Source organism: Triticum aestivum, chromosome 1D (genome assembly GCF_018294505.1).
Source record: "Triticum aestivum cultivar Chinese Spring chromosome 1D, IWGSC CS RefSeq v2.1, whole genome shotgun sequence".
NCBI classification, from domain to species: Eukaryota; Viridiplantae; Streptophyta; class Magnoliopsida; order Poales; family Poaceae; genus Triticum; species Triticum aestivum.
This window is the reverse complement of record NC_057796.1, coordinates 375,920,870-375,943,249: the sequence shown is the minus strand read 5'-3', so window position 1 is coordinate 375,943,249 and position 22,380 is coordinate 375,920,870. Positions and strand designations below refer to the sequence as shown.

The window sequence follows — 22,380 nt, the reverse complement described above, 5'->3', positions numbered from 1 at the left end:
TTATAAAGGCGATGAATATCGAACGCCTCCTCATGGGCCTTAAAACTCACCTATTCCCAGCAACACGGTTGGGTTACCCACGCCCATATTGATGAGAATCCCGCAATAAGGGGGCACGATCTCTGCCTTGACAAGACGTGCTAATAGAAACCGCGTCTCGAAACGTGGGCCAAGAGGCTAAAAAACGGTTCAAAATAATGACCATGCAGAGACGTGGTGTCTCACTACAAAAGATGTCAGTAGATGGGACATGTTAATATTATACTCTTTGCGGCTGTATATGGAGTTTGTTTTGCAGAGCCGGACATGTTTTCTGTGTTCGAGGACTACTTTGAAGTATTCGGAGGAGGAACCCGCCTTGCAATGCCGAAGACAATCTGCGCGCTGGACACATCGCCATTGAAGACTGGTTCAGGGCTACTGAGGGAGTCCTGGATTAAGGGGTCCTCGGGCGTCCGGCCGATGTGACATGGGCCGGACTAATGGGCCATGAAGATACAAGATAGGAGACTTCTTCCTGTGTCCGGATGGGACTCTCCTTTCCGTGGATGGCAAGCTTGGCGTTCGGATATGAAGATTCCTTCCTCTGTAAACCGACTATGTACAAACCCTAGTCCCCTCCGGTGTCCATATAAACTGGAGGGTTTAGTCCATAGAGGCGATCATAATCATACAGGCCAGACATCTAGGGTTTAGCCATTACGATCTCGTGGTAGATCAACTCTTGTAATACTCATATTCATCAAGATCAATCAAGCAGGAAGTAGGGTATTACCTCCATCGAGAGGGCCCGAACCTGGGTAAACATCGTGTCCCCAGTCTCCTCTTACCATCGATCCTCAGATGCATAGTTCGGGCCCCCTACCCGAGATCCGCCGGTTTTGACACCAACACCAGGCCAACCAGGGGGCTCACTATCTTCATCTGACATGGCAATTCCGCAATCTGAAGCAGGGGGGCCTCACAGTCTCTAACTACGCCCGACGCCTCAAGGCCCTCGCGGACAACCTCGCCGACACGGGCAACCCCATCATCGACCGCGACCTGATGATTCAGCTCCTCCACGGGCTCACGATCGCCTCAACACCATCTGGACCATCGTCGGTAACATGGTGCCGCTGCCTCCCTTCGATGTCACACACTCCTAGTTGGGTCTGGCAAAGTAAAACATCAACATGCGCGCTGCCTAGGCGAGCTCCACTGCCCTCGCTGTCTCTGGCGGGCCGACTCCTCCAACGACCGTGGTGATCGCGGTGATCGCGTTGACCACGCCCCTTCCTCTGGCCGCGGCTCCGGTGGCAATGGTGGTGGTGACCGCGGTTGTGGTCACTGGCGCTCTGATTCATCTGGTCGCGGGTCGCCACAACAGCCGCCCACGTCGTGGAATGGCTACTTCACCCCCTACGGCATGGCGCTGCCTGCTCCCCGCCCCGGCTGGATTCCTCCCTAGCGCCGCAAGTGTCCTCGGACCACCCCCGGGCATCCCCTTGCAGGCCTACCCACTGAGGTTGTCTGCCCACAACCATACCAGCCGCCGCCAGCCTCTTCGTCGTACTAGCTCAAGACTCTGTCATGGGACCACGCTACTCTTTTCCATCCGGCCTACAACCAGCAAGGTGTTCCCTCTCACAACGGCGACTGTATCCTCAACTCCGGCGTGGCCACTCACATCACCGGCAACCCAAGTATCCTCTTCTCATTTCATTCTTTTCCAAAGCAACATTCTTCAAGCATCATAGTTGGCAATGGCGATCGCTTACCCATTCTTGGCACTGGCTCCACCACCCTTCCTCCAACCAACCTCTCTCTTCGTGATGTATTTGTTTGCCCTAATATTGTAAAATGTTTAATCTCTGTCTGCAAATTATCTTGTGATAATAATGTTGATGTTGAGTTTAACCCATCTGGCTTCTCTATGAAGGATCTTCCAACCAGGAAACTACTCATGACGTCTAGTAGCTCAGGACCCCTCTATCCATTCTACGGGACACCATCCATCACGACACAACTTTCTTCACCACTCTCGGTGACTTGTGGCACCATAGGCTCGACCATCCGGGCAAGCCCTCCCTAGCTTTTCTCTCTAAGGATTTTTCTTCCTGGTTGTAATAATGTTGCACGCTCTCGGCGTATATTATTTTGCCGAGTGCCCGTGGTTTGGCACTCGGCGAAGAGCCTGGCACCCGGCATATAGAGGAATTCTAGTAGTGGTGTAGATCAGACGATGCACAGAGCCCGCAAAAGGCCCTCGCGGCACGCCACCCGAAAACAGACAGTTTGGAGGGCACTCTCGCTCGCGAGGTGCCAAGGGAGGCGGGTACTCCATCAATCTTTTATAGGAGTAATGTTTGCTTAAAAGTCTCCTCCATGAAGGTTCTTGCATGGGGTGGTTGTTGCTTAATTTCACTAAAAATCAACTAGTAAATGCGTACGCGCGGACCACGCTACTCTTTTCCATCCGGCCTACAACCAGCAAGGTGTTCCCTCTCACAACGGCGACTGTATCCTCAACTCCGGCGTGGCCACTCACATCACCGGCAACCCAAGTATCCTCTTCTCATTTCATTCTTTTCCAAAGCAACATTCTTCAAGCATCATAGTTGGCAATGGCGATCGCTTACCCATTCTTGGCACTGGCTCCACCACCCTTCCTCCAACCAACCTCTCTCTTCGTGATGTATTTGTTTGCCCTAATATTGTAAAATGTTTAATCTCTGTCTGCAAATTATCTTGTGATAATAATGTTGATGTTGAGTTTAACCCATCTGGCTTCTCTATGAAGGATCTTCCAACCAGGAAACTACTCATGACGTCTAGTAGCTCAGGACCCCTCTATCCATTCTACGGGACACCATCCATCACGACACAACTTTCTTCACCACTCTCGGTGACTTGTGGCACCATAGGCTCGACCATCCGGGCAAGCCCTCCCTAGCTTTTCTCTCTAAGGATTTTTCTTCCTGGTTGTAATAATGTTGCACGCTCTCGGCGTATATTATTTTGCCGAGTGCCCGTGGTTTGGCACTCGGCGAAGAGCCTGGCACCCGGCATATAGAGGAATTCTAGTAGTGGTGTAGATCAGACGATGCACAGAGCCCGCAAAAGGCCCTCGCGGCACGCCACCCGAAAACAGACAGTTTGGAGGGCACTCTCGCTCGCGAGGTGCCAAGGGAGGCGGGTACTCCATCAATCTTTTATAGGAGTAATGTTTGCTTAAAAGTCTCCTCCATGAAGGTTCTTGCATGGGGTGGTTGTTGCTTAATTTCACTAAAAATCAACTAGTAAATGCGTACGCGCGGTACACATTAATATTATGGAGGAAAATTGATTGCGTGGTTATATTAGGTAGAATATAAATTATATGTTTATTACTTGTTTATGTTATTAGGTAGGGTATAAATTACGTATTAATTATATGATGAGCACAAATCTTTATATTTGGTATGATATTAATTGCATGCTAAACATGTGAAGTGCTCACCGTTGGATCAATCTAGGTCGTTGGATTGTCATGGTTTTGATGGTCGAGATTAATTGGATCTGCCCTATTGATCTTTTTTATATTGGTATATAGATATAAATTTTGCTTCTTTTAGACAAATATAAATGTTTGCTTAAAATCCTCTGCATGTACGCCTATACATAGGTGGGCTGTAACTTTCTACTTAAAATCCTCCGTTGAGATCTATGGGCCGGCACGATTGTCACAGCTCTAGCTCAGCCCATGTTGTCTTTGCTTGATCATCATGTCATAATGTTTAAAATTCAAATGAATTTGAAATGGGAACTGTTAAACCCTAGCAGCAAATGAATTCAACTAGGGTCAAAATTAAATCTTTTCAATGAACCTAAAATGCCCTTCTAAAATGCTCATCATCTTTGCCTTGGTCCAGAACCTCTGCCAAAAATGGTGCTCACTTTTCTAGGACACTTTGGATCTTTGAATTAAATCATAAAGTATTTGCATTTGGACATTTAAATGCTATAAATATTTTTAAATGTCCAAATAATCTTGAAAGTATTTTTTGGCTGTTGGAATTAATTACAGAGGTGACCATAAATATTTCCAGCATTTTATAAAATGGTTTGGAATTTATGCTAAATCAAAAACAACAGCAGAAAAAAAACAAAAACAGAAAAGGCAGAGAGGAGAGAAACCTCACCTGGGCCTTACCTAGCAGAAGAGGCCCAGCCCACCTGGCGACTTGCCAGTCATCTTCAAGCCAGCGCCAGTCGAATGCCGAGCATGTGCCCGACGCGCGCGCACGCACAGCGCGCCACGCGAGCTGCCTGCCGGCGTCCCTGGGACAGCGTGACGCCGCAGATCCTCTCCTCGGTGCTGTCTCGATCGATCCGGCCCTCTTTTCCTCCCCTGCTTTCTCCCTCGCCCTCTCCCCGCCATGGACGAAGCTGCCGTTCGCTCGCCGCCGTCGAACCCGCGCCTACCGTGCTCCCCTCTCCTCCCCTTACTGCTTCACCTCGACCGAGCCCCGAGCGCTCGTTCGCCCTGCATCGCCACCCCGTCAACTTCTTCCCCGCTCGGCCCCCGAGATCGCCGGCGACCTCCCGTCATCACCAGCCCCTCCCCGAGCACACAGAGGCCTCTGTTCAACTTGCTGTGAGCTGTTGCATCTTTCCCATTCCTTCCCGAGCTCATTCCTGTCCTGTAGCCGCCGATTCCACCGGAGCCGCGAGCTCGGCTCCGCCGGTGATACGTCCATTTTGCGTCATGCTTTTATATTGATATTTATTGCATTATGGGCTGTTATTACACATTATGTCACAATACTTATGCCTATTCTCTCTTATTTACAAGGTTTATATAAAGAGGGAGAATGCCGGCAGCTGGAATACTGGGCTGGAAAAGGAGCAAATATTAGAGACCTATTCTGCACAACTCCAAAAGTCCTGAAACTCCATGGAAGTCATTTTTGGAATTAATAAAAAATACTGAGCGAAGAAACTACCAGAGGAGAGTCACCCACGATCCACGAGGGTGGGGGCGCGCCCTACCCCCCTGGGCGCGCCCCCTGCCTCGTGGGCCCCCTAGCAGGCCTCCGGTGCCCATCTTTGGCTATATGGTGTGTTCTACCCTAGAAAAAAATCATAAGCAAGCTTTCGGGACGAAACACCGCCGCCACGAGGCGGAACCTTGGCGGAACCAATCTTGGGCTCGGGCAGAGCTGTTCTGCCGAGGAAACTTCCTTCCGAGAGGGGGAAATCATCACCATCATCATCACCAACGATCCTCTCACGAGGAGGGGGTTAATCTTTATCAACATCTTCACCAGCACCATCTCCTCTCAAACCCTAGTTCATCTCTTGTACCCAATCTTTGTCCCAAAACCTCAGATTGGTACCTGTAGGTTGCTAGTAGTGTTGATTACTCCTTGTAGTTGATGCTAGTTGGTTTACTTGGTGGAAGATCATATGTTCAGATCCATTATGCATATTAATACTCCACTGATTATGAACATGAATATGCTTTGTGAGTAGTTACGTTTGTTCCTGAGGACATGGGAGAAGTCCTGCTATAAGTAGTCATGTGAATTTGGTATTCGTTCGATATTTTGATGAGATGTATGTTGTCTCTCCTCTAGTGGTGTTATGTGAACGTCGACTACAAGACACTTCACCATTGTTTGGGCCTAGAGGAAGGCATCGGGAAGTAATAAGTAGATGATGGGTTGCTAGAGTAACAGAAGCTTAAACCCTAGTTTATGCGTTGCTTCGTAAGAGGCTGATTTGGATCCATATGTTTCATGCTATGGTTAGGTTTACCTTAATACTTCTTTTGTAGTTGCGGATGCTTGCAATAGGAGTTAATCATAAGTGGGATGCTTGTCCAAGTGAGGACAGCGCCCAAGCACCGGTCCACCCACATATCAAATTATCAAAGTACCGAACGCGAATCATATGAGCGTGATAAAACTAGCTTGACGATAATTCCCATGTGTCCTCGGGAGCGTTTTCCTTCATATAAGAAATTATCCAGGCTTGTCCTTTGCAACAAAAAGGATTGGGCCACCTTGCTGCACTTTATTTACACTTGTTACTTGTTACCCGTTACAAATTACCTTATCACAAAACTATCTGTTACCGATAAGTTCAGTGCTTGTAGAGAATACCTTACTGAAAACCGCTTGTCATTTCCTTCTGCTCCTCGTTGGGTTCGACACTCTTACTTATCAAAAGGACTATGATAGATCCCCTACACTTGTGGGTCATCAAGACTCTTTTCTGGCGCCGTTGCCGGGGAGTGAAGCGCCTTTGGTAAGGAAAAATTTATATTTTGTGCTGAAATTTACTGTCACTTGTTACTATGGAAAGTAATCCTTTGAGGGGCTTGTTCGGGGTATCTTCACCCCGACCAGTAGAGCAAAGAGTTGCTCCTCAACCTACCGAACCTACTGAAATTGTTTACTTTGAAATTCCTTCAGGTATGATAGAGAAACTGCTAGCTAATCCTTTCACAGGTGATGGAACATTACATCCCGATTTACACCTAATCTATGTGGATGAAGTTTGTGGATTATTTAAGCTTGCAGGTATGCCTGATGATGTTATCAAGAAGAAGGTCTTCCCTTTATCTTTGAAGGGAGAGGCATTGACATGGTTTAGGCTATGTGATGATATGGGATCATGGAACTACAACCGATTGAAATTGGAATTTCATCAGAAGTTTTATCCTATGCATGTTGTTCATCATGATCGTAATTATATATATAATTTTTGGCCTCGCGAAGGAGAAAGCATCGCTCAAGCTTGGGGGAGGCTTAAGTCAATGTTATATTCATGCCCCAATCATGAGCTCTCAAGGGAAATGATTATTCAAAAATTTTATGCTCGGCTTTCTCTCAATAATCGCTCCATGCTCGATACTTCTTGTACTGGCTCTTTTATGATGAAGACTATTGAATTCAAATGGGATTTATTGGAAAGAATTAAATGCAACTCTGAAGATTGGGACCTCGACGAAGGTAAGGAGTCAGGTATAACACCTCAGTTTGATTGTGTTAAATCTTTTATGGATACCTATGCTTTCCGTGAATTTAGCACTAAATATGGACTTGACTCTGAGATAGTAGCTTCTTTTTGTGAATCCTTTGCCACTCATGTTGATCTTCCTAAGGAGAAGTGGTTTAAATATAATCCTCCCATTGAAGTAAAATTAGTTGCACCTATTAAAGTTGAAGAAAAGACTATCACTTATAATGATCCTATTGTTCCTACTACTTATATTGAGAAACCACCTTATCCTGTTAGAATAAAGGATCATGCTAAAGCTTCAACTATAGTCAATAAAAGTAATATTAGGACACCCAAACCCCCCTGAGGAAATTAAAGATGAACCTAATATTGCTATTGTTAAAGATCTCTTAGCTGATAATATTGATGGGCATGTCATTTACTTCTGTGATGAAGCTGCTAGAATTGCTAAACCTGGTGGTAAAGATAAACATAGAACTGTGGTAGGCATGCCTGTTATCTCCGTTAAAATAGGAGAGCATTGTTATCATGGCTCGTGTGATATGGGTGCTAGTGCGAGTGCAATACCTCATTCTTTATACGAAGAAATTATGCATGATATTGCACCTGCTGAGATAGAAGAAATTGATGTTACAATTAAACTTGCCAATAGAGATACTATTTCACCAGTCGGGATTGTTAGAGATGTTGAAGTCTTGTGTGGGAAAGTTAAATATCCTACTGATTTTCTTGTTCTTGGTTCCCCACAAGATAGCTTTTGTCCCATTATATTTGGTAGACCCTTCTTGAATACTATTAATGCTAGAATAGACTGCGAAAGGGATGTTGTTACTATTGGTCTGGGAGATATGTCTCATGAATTTAACTTTGCTAAATTTCGTAGACAACCCCATGATGAGGAATTGCCTAGTAAAGATGAAATTATTGGCCTTGCTTCTATTTCCGTGCCTCCTAGTGATCCTTTAGAACAATATTTGCTTGACCATGAAAATGATATGTTTATGAATGAACGAAGGGAAATAGATGAAGTATTCTTTAAACAGGGACCCATTTTGAAACACAACTTGCCTGTTGAAATACTAGGGGATCCTCCTCCACCCAAGGGTGATCCCGTGTTTGAGTTTAAACCATTACCTGATACTCTTAAATACGCTTATCTTGATGAAAAGAAGATATATCCTATTATTATTAGTGCTAACCTTTTAGAGAAGGAAGAAGAGAAATTATTGAAAACTCTGAAGAAGCACCGTGCTGCTATTGGATATACTCTTGATGATCTGAAGGGCATTAGTGCCACTCTATGCCAGCACAAAATTAAATTGGAGAAAGACGCTAAGCCGGTTGTTGATCACCAACGACGGCTAAATCCTAAGATGAAAGAAGTGGTAAGAAAAGAAGTACTAAAGCTCCTGGAGGCAGGTATAATTTATCCCATTCCTGGTAGTCAGTGGGTAAGCCCTATCCATTGTGTCCCTAAGAAGGGAGGTATTACTGTTGTCCCGAATGATGAAGATGAATTGATCCCACAAAGAATTGTTACAGGTTATAGGATGGTAATTGATTTCCGCAAATTAAATAAAGCCACTAAAAAGGATCATTACCCCACTATAAAAAAAAGATACATCAGTGACATTTTGGGCCGAACAAAAATCTTTTCTGTCATACTTATGACACTTCTTTGACAATAATTGTGACAAAACATGGTATCATCATAGATGTGGTGGGGTCCTACTTCTATGACAAAAAATCATGATAGAAAATGGGCTTTTCGTCCTGGGCGGGCCAGAGACGCAGCTGCATGACATTCTTTGGGCCGTCCATGACGGAAAAAACTGTGGTAGAAGCAAGGGCGAGGAAAATATCGGGGAGTTCCCGGTTACGGTGGGTGGTCGGGGCCGAGCGATGCACGTTTCTCTCATGCACGCACGCGTGTGGGTGCGAGGCCTTGGGTTCTAACTGAACCCGAGCGATTGCACTGCAGGCTACGCGTTACTAAACCCGAGCGATCGATCGATGGCTGTTAACTGAACCCAATCGAACGATTCCTTGGCTACTGCTGCTAACTGAAGTCGATCGATGCTGCCTCTGGATGAACAGTGAGTGTTGCTGGGGGGGTTTGGATGAACAGTTCCCGGTGGGGGTGAATGAACAGGACCCCGTGGCGTTGCCTCTAGATGAACAGGACCCCGATCGTTCGAGCCGGTTGGGGCTGGATGAACAAGACCCCGTGGAGGGCAGGATGAACAGGACCACCCCGTGGAGGGCAAGATGAGCAGTAGACGGTGGAGGGCAGGATGAACAGTAGCCCATGGAGGGGTGGTTGAACAGGAGCCCGTGGAGAGGGCTGGTTGAACAGTACCCGGTGGAGTAGCGCACGGTGGAGGCTGGATGAACAGGAGCCCATGGATGAACAGTCGTAGGTGGAGGCTGGAGGAGGTCGACGGTGGATGAACAGTAGCCCGTGGAGGCTGGAGGGGGTCGACGGTGGAGATGAACAATATCCCGTGGAGTCCCGTTTTGCGGTACGCCACACCCCTCCCGATGAACAGGACCCCGTGTCGACCGTAGAGCTCCAACACAAGTCCGTTTCCTCCAGTTTGTGGTACGCCACACCCCTCCCGATCAACAGGACCCCCGTTTCGACCGTAGGAGGTCCGTTTCCTCCGTTTTGCGGTACGCCAGACCCCTCCCGATGAACAGGATCCCGTTTCGAATGTGGCTGGTCGAACACAAGGCCATTTCCTCCGTTCTGCGGTACGCCGGGCCTCGTTTGCATCGGCTGTTCCGTCCAAGCCCTCCTGATGAACACGACGACGCATTCCGTTCCGACCGAGCCGGTTGGCTCCCCACGAACACGACGACGACGCTATTTCTCCGTTCCGACCCAGCCATGTACACGAGCCCTGGCCGTACGTACGCGTGAGTAGGCGTTCGAGACCCTGCCAGTATGTATGTACGTGGCCGTGTTTACTTTCTTGCACCCTGGCCGCTGTACGTACGTGTACATGCTACGTGCGCGCCTCTACTACGACACGTGCACGCCTCTACATCGACCAGTATGTACGTACACGTTCGCGACCAGAATGACAACGCTACATACGCTTCGACCAGGTGGGTCCTGACTGTCAGACACTTCCTTGCCTGCGAAGAAGTAGCTGGTGGGTCCTAGTAGTCAGGGGGCGAATTGTTTTTTTGCCCGGACGCACTTCCTTGCGTGCGAAGATGTAGCTGGTGTTTCCCAGCAGTCAGGGGGAAACGTTTTTTTCGTGAAATACGGTGGCCCGTCCGATGGGTCCCTGCTTTCAGGTGGAGGAATAATTATTTTACACGTACTAAGGAGGAATTCCTTGCTGCGGCCGTGGACCCCGCTGTCAGCCTCTCCACGTATAGTCCACGTCCGATGGAAGCCGTTCCTTGACCATGTTGACCACGCCACGTCGAGAGCACCAGGGCGGTGGACGACGGCGAGGCCTAGGAAGGGGACGACGTAGAGCCGGGGAAGACGTGGCAGTGGATGCCCACGCGTAGAGGAGTACGAGGGTTCACTGGTTCGCTGCGGTGAGAGGTTGCCGTCGCCGCAGAATAACAGGGGGAGTGGGGTGAGTAGAGGGATGGCCTGGCCAGCGGTGGGAGTAGTAGGGGCGGTGAGGCCTCCGCCGCATCTCAGCCGGCCACGGTGGGGAGGAGCACGAGGCACGACCGGCACTGGTTTGGGCGGCTGGAGCAAGAAGACCAGAGGTTGAAGAAGCACTACGGCCGTTGGATGGACATCGTACGGTCACTGGAGCTAGAATCATGCATATTGACTAAGTTGACAAAGCCCTCCATCCCCGTCAACTTAGTAGGCCCACTAGTCAGCCTGCCACTATACTAGGTCCCAGCTAACAGGGGGAGTATTCATTTTTTTTGTGCGTAATAAGGAGGCACTTCCTTGCGTGCGAAGATATAGCTGGTGGGTCTGAGCTGTCAGCGGCGGTAACGTTTTTTTTTTCGCGAAATACAGAGGCCCTTTCGTTGGGTCCGTGATGTCAGGTGGAGGAATCATTATTTTGCGCGTAATAAGGAGGCATTTCCTTGCGTGCGGCCGGGGACCCAGCTGTCGGCCTCTCCACATACAGTCCACTTCAGATGCATGTCGGTCGTTGACCACGTTGACCCGGCCGCGCCGAGAGCACCAGGGCAATGGACGACGGCGAGGCCTAGGAAGGGAAGGACATGGAGGCAGGGAAGACTTGGCAGTTGTTTCCCACGCGGAGGGGAGTACGATTGTACGAGGGTTTACTGGTTCGTCTATCGTCGCCGGAGAATAACAGTAGGTGTGGGTGAGTAGAGGGATGGCTAGGCCAGCGATGGGAGTACGGTGGGGCGGTGAGGCCTGCGCGGCAGCATAGCCGACCGCGGGGAGGAGGGAGCAGGTAGTCCTGCCGGCGCTTATTTGAGCGGCTAGAGCAGGAAGAGCAGAGATTGAAGAAGCATGACGGCCGTTGGATGGACATCCAACAGTCACTGCTTGTGCGTCAACCTTTTTTTAGGAAAGCCTCAAATCTGTGGAAAACAGCATACATCCCATCTGCCATTATTTCTAATAATTTACAGCCAATTTCCTAATTCTTAAGATTTTTTTTTGAGCCCATATTCTTTGTGTTAGCATTACAACCCATATTGTGGACACGGTTAAAAAATTATATGAAATTTTGCATATTTCGGTGCGGTCCGAACTGTTTTTAATCCCGAAATTTCGAGTCACATTCAAACTAATTTTAAAAATAAATGTATATCAATATAATATCCAACAAACTGTCCACGCATAAAAATTAATGTAATTTAAAATCTCGAAATGAAAAAAAGAAATTTGAAACTAATTGCCGGTTTGATGTGTTTTAAAAATGTACAACATTTCTCATTACTGATAGGCCATTTTCTCGGCCAGCCGACTGAAAGCTCTGCTCGTCTTAAAGGATTTGTAGCCCAACAGGCCCGACAAAGCGACTTACTTGGCAAATCACAAAAAAAACTAGGCTGTGGCCATGGACCCAGCTGTCAGCCTCTCCACATACAGTACTCTTCCGATGGAAGTCGTTCGTTGACCACATAGACCACGCCGCGCCGAGAGCACCAAGGCAGTGGACGACGGCAAGGCCTAGGAAGGGGACGACGCGGAAACGGGGAAGACGCGGCAGTGGATGCCCACGCAGAGAGGAGTACGAGGGTTCACTGGTTCGCCTGCGGTGTGAGGCTGTCATCGCCGTAGGGCCTGGCTAGCGGTGGGAGTAGTAGGGGGCGATGAGGCCTCAACGGCAGCACAGCCGGCCACTGGAGGTAGGAGCAGGCGGTCTCGCCGGCTCTGGTTTGGGCGGCTGGTGCAAGAAGAGCGGCAATTGAAGAAGCAGCAGGACCGTTCGATTCAAATCCCAATGGTTACTACTTCTAGAATCGTTTGTTGACTAAGTTGACAAGCCCTGCGTACGCGCCAACTTAGTAGGCCCACAGGTCAGCCTCCCAACCAGTGCGCCCCAGATGTCAGTGGGAGCACTCATTTTTTTCGCGTAATAAGGACGCAGTTGATTGCATGCGGCCAGACCAGCGGAGGGAGTAGGGTGGGCCGGGGAAGCCTGCGCGGCATCACAGCGGGCCACAAGAGGAGGGAGCAGGCAGTCCCGCCGGTGCTAGTTTAGGCGGCTGGAGTAGGAAGATCAGAGATTGAAGAAGCACGTCGGCCGTTGGATGGACATCCAACAGTCACTGCTGCTAGAATCGTGTGTTGACTAACAAAGCCTTGCGTAAACAAGTCAGCCTCGAAATCTGTGGCATGTACAACCCATTTGCTATTATTTTTATAATTTTTACTCATTTTCTAATTCATATGGAATTTATTGCGGCTCGTTTTCCATTTTTAGAATTGCTGCCCATTTTCTGGTCAGTACGAGGGTCAAAAAATTAACTAAATATGTGGGAAATTTGGAAAATTCGCAAATTTTTGCTAGGGAACAAAATATTCTTAATCAAAAAATTAGTAGCCATACTAAAACAAATTTAAAATAAATTAGTACTATGTCATGTTAAATCCAAGTATAAGATATCAGTGAAGAACAAAAACAAAAAAGAAACTAATATCCCATTTGCTATATTTTTTGGAATTTTCAACCCCTTTTGATATTACTTTTAACAGACACTGACCATACACTTTGGCCAGGCCGGAATGCATCCCTCCTCGTCTTGAAAGATTTGCAGCACTGTAAGTTGGAGAAAACAAATAGGCCTAGCTTGGGTATTCTTCAAAAAGAAATACTGGGCTACCTATTTTCCCAAAGAAAAAACTGCTGGGCTGGTCATGTTGTTAGACGGGCCACAGAGACCGCACAACCCAGTTTATAGCCTGCTCCTCCGAATTACTACTAAAAAAAGTTGTGAAATTATGTCGTTAATTGACTATACGTTGAAAATGATGTGGGTCCCAGATATCAGAAGGGTGGATTAGAGTAAAAAAATGAGGGGTTCATCTGAGTAGTAAAAGATGTGTTTGCTTGTGTTCGGGAGTGGACCTGGTGGGTCCGTACTGTCATACTCACAACTACAGTCCTCTCCCGATTCATTATGTTGACAGGGACCGTTTCGAAAAAAACTATGTTGACAGGGCCGGACGGCGGCGCCGCGGCGAGCGCACCAAGGCGGAGGATAAAGTGTTTTCGCCATTGTGCTGGGCTGGGTTGGACATTCTTATTGAAAAAAATGGACCGGATCTATTTACGACGTTGACTACGATTTGCATGGGTCCGCTGGTTGCAGGAAGAAAATGCTGGGAGAAAGAAGACTGGTCGCTATCTTTGGCGAAGAATAATATCGACTGAATGTAACGACAATATCATAGGAAATAATATCCTCCTGTTAAATCGTGAATTTAAAGAACTAGTGCATGAGCATTTAGCTTTATTTATTTATTTACTTATTTATGTTTAGGGGACCATGAGCATGTACCTGGGCCGAATTCATGTGAGAGCCTCCCTTCCAGTTAATTATGGGCTTCTCTATTGGGCCTTCCTCAGTGGGCTGCATGTTATCAACAAGTTGAAAATGTGTTCCGTATGAAAAATAGTATGCGCTACGTACGGTACGGGGCACTAAAGGATCGAACCGTGCAACGACTTCCAAAACATTGTGTTTGTCGTTCTAATAACACATTTATTCAACCAACAGACGAAATATACTATTGATTGTACATTGAAAATAGCAGCAGCAACCAGGGCTGGGGGTGCAACAGAAGCAGTAAGCAGGTCAGAAGATTCAAGACGCAACTCTCTCTTCCAAACCAAATATGAGCCATCATTACAAAAGGGCTACCAAAAAAGAACAAGTGTATGCATCAAACTAAATAAAGATCCTACGACACCAAGTGTACGCATCTAACTAACTGGCTCAGTTAGACGTTACTATTTATTAAGCTATGGAGATTGGCTGATGGCTTGAACCAGATGGGTGCCTGACGGGGGAAACTCCAGCCAGCAGGTCGAAGTCTGATACTTGCGACCCTCTCTCCTACTTTGGGCTGCAGAGCATGGCGGCACATATCAGGGTATCGTGCATGCAGAGACGCATGGTACGCTGTGTACACACAGTTTTGCCTGATGAACGAAACCGCGCTACCATCATGATCCTTGCCGTCGGTTATCTCCTGGTTAATCAGATAATTCAGTCCGACAAACAGAGAGCGTGTACCAAGGCTACTTACCAACCTCCAGTCAAAAATTTCTGAAGGCCCAGAGAAGCTGGGATCCTGCTCAAAGACCTTGCAGTGACTGTGATTGTATTCCACGAAACAACACGTCCGGTACGTGCGAACGATCATCAATCGTTCGCCGTCGTTTGATCGAACCAGGAACCACCTGCAATTGCCATGCCACTTTTCTTTGAAAGGTTCTGGGATTAGGAAGGGTAGGGACACCAGGCGGCCTACAACATCATATCAAGTTGGAGTCAAATAACCCTAAAAAAAGTTTGAGTCAAATAAAAAATGGCTCTTGATGTAGTCAATCTTAAGAACATCATGTTATGAGCATGAATATTTTTTCAGTAAATGTTGACAGTAATATAAGCAAGCCATCATGATATTATAGGAAAGTAACATACTGCTGTAACGGCCGTTTGTAGCGATGACTGGAGTAGGCCAGCAATACGTCCAGCCATAAAAGGAGTCGACAACGTAAATGAAGCCCTTGTGTTCAATGGCATCAGAGAACCATGGAGGATGTATGATCCTGCGATGGACGTGTAGATTTATCCACTTACCGCAGTGACCTGTCATATAGGCGAGACCGCGGTTGAAGAACACAATTGGCCTAAAGTCTTTATAATTCGCAGATCTTGGGGGCACTTGGCAGATTACAACCTTGAGCAAATCAAACTTGGTATCATGTTGGCTACTGTAAGATTCCGAGTATTCTGGGCCGTGGTGCCAAAGCACTGCAGTGTTAATCGAAGGAAGGGGGATCAATCGCCGGGTGTAGACCTCCACGAGCATCCAGCTGCCGCGACCATCGACGAGCACCATCCAAGACGTGTTCATGCCGACCCAGTACATACCGTTAATGTAGTTGAGGGATCGGATCACAGTCAAGGGGGTTGATGCTCGCCACCCTACGATCGTTATGCTGCGTGACACGCCGTTTCTGAAGATCAGGCGGCATTAGCAAGCAAGGAGCTAGCTTAAAAAGCTCCGGCCTGAGGGCTTTGAGTAAACGGTACAGCCCCGACGAGCACGCGGCGAGCGGCATCGTACTGAGATTGTCCACACGCGAAACAATGAGCTTGATTACCTCTGTGGGGAGCGAATTCCAGCCACTCTTCCGGCGGACGCTGCTCGGTTCTGCCATTGATAGTGCTTGGGTTTCGGACTAGGGGGGAGGCGCCTTAGCGGGGATGGAAGAGCGGACAAAGACGGAGAAGCGAATATGTGCTGCGGGAAGTGGACAGGTGATGATGACTACAGCACGCCACTTGACTTACGAGACACATACCGGCAGCGTAGGGTCATATCAAAGTCAGACAACTTGCTTGAGTGATCACAGTACTGGTACTCCCTACAGTACTTGCTACTATGCCCTAACTTGCTTGAGTAGAGTAGTAGTGGAGTAGGACTCTACTCTACTACTAGCACTGGAGGAGTAGTATGTTCTAATCTAAAATAGTTACAAACTTCAATGCCCAAGCGTGGAACGACTACGAACCGCCATCGGTGCTAACTCCAATCCTGCAAGTCATAGATTTGTTTCTTTTTAACTTTCTGTATGAATCTGTAGCCAGCCTGCAAGTCATGTACACTGTACTGACAGTGGAACCCACAGAGTACTTAGAATACAAGATTAAGGATGCAATTAACTTTTTATAGAGGGAGAATCATACACGCAATTAACTCAAATGGATTGGACGTGACTCTATTATTCTCCAACGGCAACCGGCAAATTTCCTCCCGTGGGCCGGAGTAGGTTTCTCGGTTTGCATGCGGGTTTAACGGAGGGGTTTGATGGAGATGAGGAGGCGTGTTCAGCCGGGCGTGAAGTGGACGGTGCAGTACTATTTGATTTGACAACTACAACTAGTATATTATAAAAAACAAAGAAGAGTAGTAGAGATAGAGATAAGAATAGAGACTAGGGAGGAGCACCATCTACTGCTTCGTGGGCTACTCCTGCGCTCCATTCGGTGGCCGCAACGTCCCCTACAGACACTCCCTCCTGCGCTCCATTCGGCGGGCGCTGTTGAAATTTGGGGAGCGCACTCTCGCGACTGCTAGCAGCGACGACTACACCGACGACGACTTCTTCCCCGACCTCGGCAACCTCTTCCTCAACGACATGGGCGACAACCTCAACGCCAATGGTGCTGCTCCCGTTGCACTGTATGTGTTTCTGTCCTTCCTGTTCAAAATCGTGGTAGAATTCATGTTTCTAGTCTGTGTCCTAGATTCGATCTGTTCATCTACTATGCTAGTCCGCATGATTAGTTTAATCTCTGTTATAGCCGTCATGATTTATTTTGTAGTAAATCTCGTAGTAACTTGCTCATATATTCAACTGGCGGAACGTCCCCTACAGCCACTCCCGTTTCATGGATGGCCTGGTCGATGCCTCCAAGGAGCCCTTCGTCTACTCCTATGAGTGCCCGGTGCCGTTTTGGGGCTCGCTGACGGACATCGTGCATCACCTGACGCAGGCGTGCGACAATCACTACTGGCCCTTGGCGAAGAACATCAAGTACGAGACGTGCTACCCGTTCACCGTGCCGGAGTCGCTGGAGGATCAGCGCCGCCTGCTAGTCTCGGAGGAGGACAGCAGCGTCTTCCTCTTGCTCGTGGCCACCGGCGAGGCCCGCGCAGGCCGCCGCCACATCTCTTTAGTGTGCGTCAGGGGCGACGCCGCTGACGCTGACACTGACACGAGGCCGATGTACGGGTGCGTGCTCACTATTACTACCCCTCGGAGGTACGTGGGCGGTGACACTGGCTACGCCAAGCATACTTCGACTCTGCCAGCTGGGACTTTCCTGCCGATGTGGACATGGAAAGGGCACGGTGTTATTTGAACCCCAACGATGTGCACGGGGACTCCAAGGAGGTTCACCTGGACATCTGCATTATCAAGTTAAATGTTGATCATTAGTCTTCGCTCAATGTAATCCGCTGTCTAAGCATGTGGAGACTTCCATGCATGATCTTGCTCTATTGGAGTATCGCGCATGAATAAAAGTGTATCCATTTATGGTTTAGTCTAGAATATTCCATGTATGAATTTTTACTACAGTACTGGTGAAAGACTTATGATGAACCATTTCTTACATATCCTCTGCCCCCTCCCAAGTCATCCTGATTTAATCGCTCCGTCTAGGTGTATAAGGGCATGGTTAATACTTAAATAGTATAGCCAACTGTTGACTATAAGAAAGTGCCATGTCATCTGTAGCCAACATGTATAACAATGGATACTCAAAAACTAATTCTTGAAGATCATTTCATGCAAAGCACAATAAGAGTTATTTCTTCACAAGTTTTGGATGCAGGTTGAATAGTTGAACGCTTTTGTTTGCAAAAGATACTTTTTTTATCTATTTCACCCGGATGTTTGTGAACTCTAGTGATGAAATAATATCCGAACAAACCTATCGATACCTGTTACACATGAGATGACCCCCACATCCTTTGTCAAAATAAACAACTCCCCGATCAATGCATTTCACTCTTCCGTGCAATGCACGGGCACCTTACTATAGATTAGTACGACCAAAAGTTGTACTAACATTATATATAGTACGATAAATGATGATGCATGTCACCTAAAATTATAGGAGTATCATTGAAAACTATGTTCAACTACGAATCCAACGATATTGTTTTTCTTGACATGCACTAACATTTTGTCAGTTAAATCTTCAGTCAAATTCAATGGGGGATAAACCACGACCGATGTAGTTGTACTAGTGTAGAGGGCGGCGCTGCACGGGAGTCTCACCCCGCTCGTGGCGCAGCAGTAAAGCCGTCATATCACAAAACCCAACCACTCCCAGTAATAAGTGGCCTGGTAAAATAAACGGACAAGCAACCATCACATCCCTCCATCTTTTTTGCATTTCATCTCTCTGCATTTACTTTCTCCGGTTCATCTTGCACACTCGATGCCTAGCTACTACTCCTAGTATCCCTAGCTACTACTCCTAGGGCCAGTTCTTTTGGCGGCTTCCCCAGCTTTTCCCATAAGACTAGTCACAGGAGAGAGAACATTAAGGCGCGTCACTCATTTATTTGGGCTTCTAAACTACTACTAGAAGTACCTCCGTCCTGGTTTATCCCTCACCATTGTAATTTGTGCTAAATTTTGACCAAAGATTTAATTGATAAAATGTTAGTGCATGTGACATGCAGTAACATTTCATTAGTTAAATTTATGATCAAAATTTGACACAGATTACAATGGGGACCAATAAACCAGGACGGAGGTAGTAGTTATGGGATTACTAATCTAGAAGCCTAAAAGAACTGGCCCCTGGTACTCCTACTAGTAGTAGTACTCAAGTTGGAATTCCAATTGCACGTCACAACTTGTTAGGCAAAAAATTCGATACAGGGTGTAGGAAGCAGTTTGGGAATTTGCATGCCTTTCCAACCAGTGAGATACTCCATACAAAGTACGACAGAGAAATAACCACAGAGAAGGAAGCTAAACGTAAACAATCAAACGAGCATTTTTGCATTTGTTTTGCATTGAATCGTTTCACAAGCTTGACTAGTGCTGTATTTTTACTTTTACAAAAACCACATCTTAATGTTAAAACGTGCATTTGCACGTACATAAGTAATAGTAGTACTCCCTCCGTCTAGGTGTATAAGTCTTCCCTCCTTCTTGGTCACGGTGCACAACCAAAGATGACTTATTGACCTGGACGGAGGGAGTAGCACAGTCTGCAAGCATATATAGAGAGAGACGTGTAGTGTGATAGTATATGGTAAAGTTTGTGCTATATGCACGTACTTACAAAATGCGTACGAATACACAAGGTTTCCAAAATTTCCCTTTTACATACTTAATTAAGGACGCTAAAAATTCCTGAACGTTCGGGATTTATCATTTGCGTCCCAAAAGTAATGAGATTGCCTTACGAAACAAAAATTATACTCTCCTAAAAGCCACGGCGCTCGCAGGAGCGTTTGCGGCGCGCCACGAGTGCCTTGGTGTGCGGCCGTTTCCCAGCGCGCCGACACAACGCCGCTTCCTCAGCCTCGCAACTCGTGAGGTGCTGATTGGCGGCTTGCCGGTGGGCGAGCGCGATCTCACCGGGTGTGGTGATCCGGCGCCAACAGGTACTCCTCCTCGCTGGAAGCGTGCACCCGGTCCATGTACCGCCAAGCGTAGATGAGGCGCTTGGGCCCGACTACACTCAGGGCGTCGGCACGGGCGTCCTCCGCCACCCTCACGGCCCTCGCACGAGCCTTCTTCCAAAGTGGCAATTGCCTGACTCTCTCGGACGAGACATAGGCCTCGCAGGCAGCTTGTTCCGCGGTGCGCTTCTCTTCCTCGGCCTTCTTCTCCGCCTCTATTTTGGCGCGCTCTGCTGGAGGCAAAGCCTCCCACAAGGCGACATCCATTTCTTTCCAAAGCTCCTCAAGGCTGGGGGCCTCGGCGGGCGGCGCGACGTTCTTCTCATAGCGGGGAGCCGACGCGTCCTCCGATGCGCGTGCTGGCGAGATTGGGAACGCCGACGCGTCCACCTCGACGCGTCGAGGCGAGGAGCGGAACGCCGACGCGTCCTCCTCGACTAGTGGCGGCGAGGAATGGAATGGCGACGCGTCGCGTCGCGGCGAGGAGCGGAACGCCGACGCGTCCTCCTCGACTAGTGGCGGCGAGGAACGGAACGGTGACATGTCGCACCGTGGCGAGGAGCGGAACACCGACGCGTCCTCCTCGAGTAGTGGCGGCGAGGAACGGAACGGCGACGCGTCCCGTCACGGCGAGGAGTGGAACGCCGACGCGTCCTCCTCGACTAGTGGCGGCGAGGAACTGAACGGCGACGCGTGACCGTCCGCGCAGTGCAGCGAGGGGCGCCTAGGGCTTGGGATGGGCGATGCCATGGTGGTCGACGTGAGAGGGAGGGGGAGGAGATAGCGATGAATGTGAACGTGAGGGGGAGGAGATAGCGATGTCGTGGGAGGCGCAATATTTATAGCGAGCAATGGCACACCTACGTAAGATATGGACTGAGCTGCACTAACTTAACTGCAGGTCCAGTTGCGTCACTGACATGTGGGCCAGACCCCTGTTGGGCCCATATGTCAGTGAACCAATGCACCTACAGTTAAGTAACAGCTACGTGGGCATATTTGTTGGAGTCAATTACGGGGGAGGGAAGGGGTGGAAATATTGCTGGTCACAACGGATTGGACGAGCGCGGGGGGAGGAGAGTCATGCATGTAGATTTTTTCCACACGGGGTGGAGTGGTGGGACCGCCGGAGGGAGAAGGAGAGTCTGGCAGGCATATTATTTCCACACATGGAGAGGAAAAGATTTGGAGACGAAAGGGCTTCCTGCAGGTATGGGGAACGGTGCATAATAAATCCCATCTTGCATCCCGAGCTAGGTATAGTCTCAAGTCATTAAAAACATACACGTCCCAAACATGTTCATATTTCAAGGTGCACTAAATTATTGCATGCAATAATTAAGGCTGGCCATAATGGCGGTATCTTAGCTGGTATCATGCACACGGGAATAGCAAACATGCTGATGTGGCAAAGAATTAAAGAAGAGATGGGGGTTAGAGTAACTAGTGTTCATGCATGCATTGGTAAACACATTTTTTGTGAAAAACTACAAAAACTATTCCACCGCCTCTATCTTGCTAAGAGTAGGTCAAATTTTTGAATCGAGCCCTTTAAACTAGAAGGGAGGTAGTAGTACTCTAATAGCTAACCTTGGCCCTGTTTGGATCCATGTGTTAGAGTTAGTTTGGGTTAGTTTGAACTCAACTAACCCAAAAAAGTCTAACCCACCCAAGAGGTGCTTTATACTACTCATTATAATCAGTATTGTAGATATTGATATTTTTAGTATAAACGGTTGACGGAAGTAAAAAGGACCAGGGGGAGTATCATGCATGCGGAGTACACAAAAAAAATTGCTCATTTATAGCCGGTCGAAGTCTCAAAGGGCGCGACCGCGCGAGGGAGGCGAAGGTCGTGGGAGGCGCGACAGTTGATGGAATTAATTGAAGTTACACACAAGCCGGCATGGCGTGCGAACAGGCAGAAGCTATACCGTCAGGCCTACGATATGGGTCTAGTAGACATGACATCTAGTGGGTCCCGCATAGTTCTTGAGAACTCTTTGGGGGCTTGCAGCCGTTTATCCACCGGGCAAGCCAGCAACCCCACACCGCTCGCATGCCCTACTCGTCCCTGTCTTCTACTAGTACAGTACCTTACAACAGTTCGCTCCCAGTCGTCCCGTCCTTCCACATTACGGCAGTTCCACTAATCCTAACCCTCCTCCCAAATCCATGGCGTCCCAAATCTTCATGACCGGCGGTGAGTACAACGTTAGAACCATCACCGGCGATGAGTTCGATGTCATCTACACCCGTTCTTCCGCAACGGTGAAAGAATTCCTTGCTCGCTTCAAACGCATGTTCGAAAACTCAAATGATGAGTGGGTCGCTGGGCTAGATGTTGAGTACACCACAGTCCTGGGAAGCGAGAAGAAACTAAAGGAGGCAGAGAAGAAGAAGCCCGCCGTGATCCAGGTTTGCGTGGATGACTTATTCTTGGTCTACCACATATGCCATGCCGACGTTGAGTGCGAGGAATTTAAGAAAATCCTCAAGGGTGGCCGAGTCAAATTCTTTACTGTAGA

General features: G+C 48.0%; 1 protein-coding gene across 1 annotated transcript in view; it reads left to right on the top strand.

Annotated features, from left to right (window-relative positions):
* LOC123159363 (ribosome-inactivating protein 3-like) overlaps positions 1 to 22,380 on the top strand; it is a 96,752-nt gene that overhangs the window by 1,221 nt on the left and 73,151 nt on the right. Inside the window, exon 2 of the mRNA XM_044577192.1 lies at positions 955 to 1,104. Within this exon, the coding sequence (XP_044433127.1) occupies positions 955 to 1,104 (150 nt within the window). The remainder of the gene's footprint in view (positions 1 to 954; positions 1,105 to 22,380) is intronic.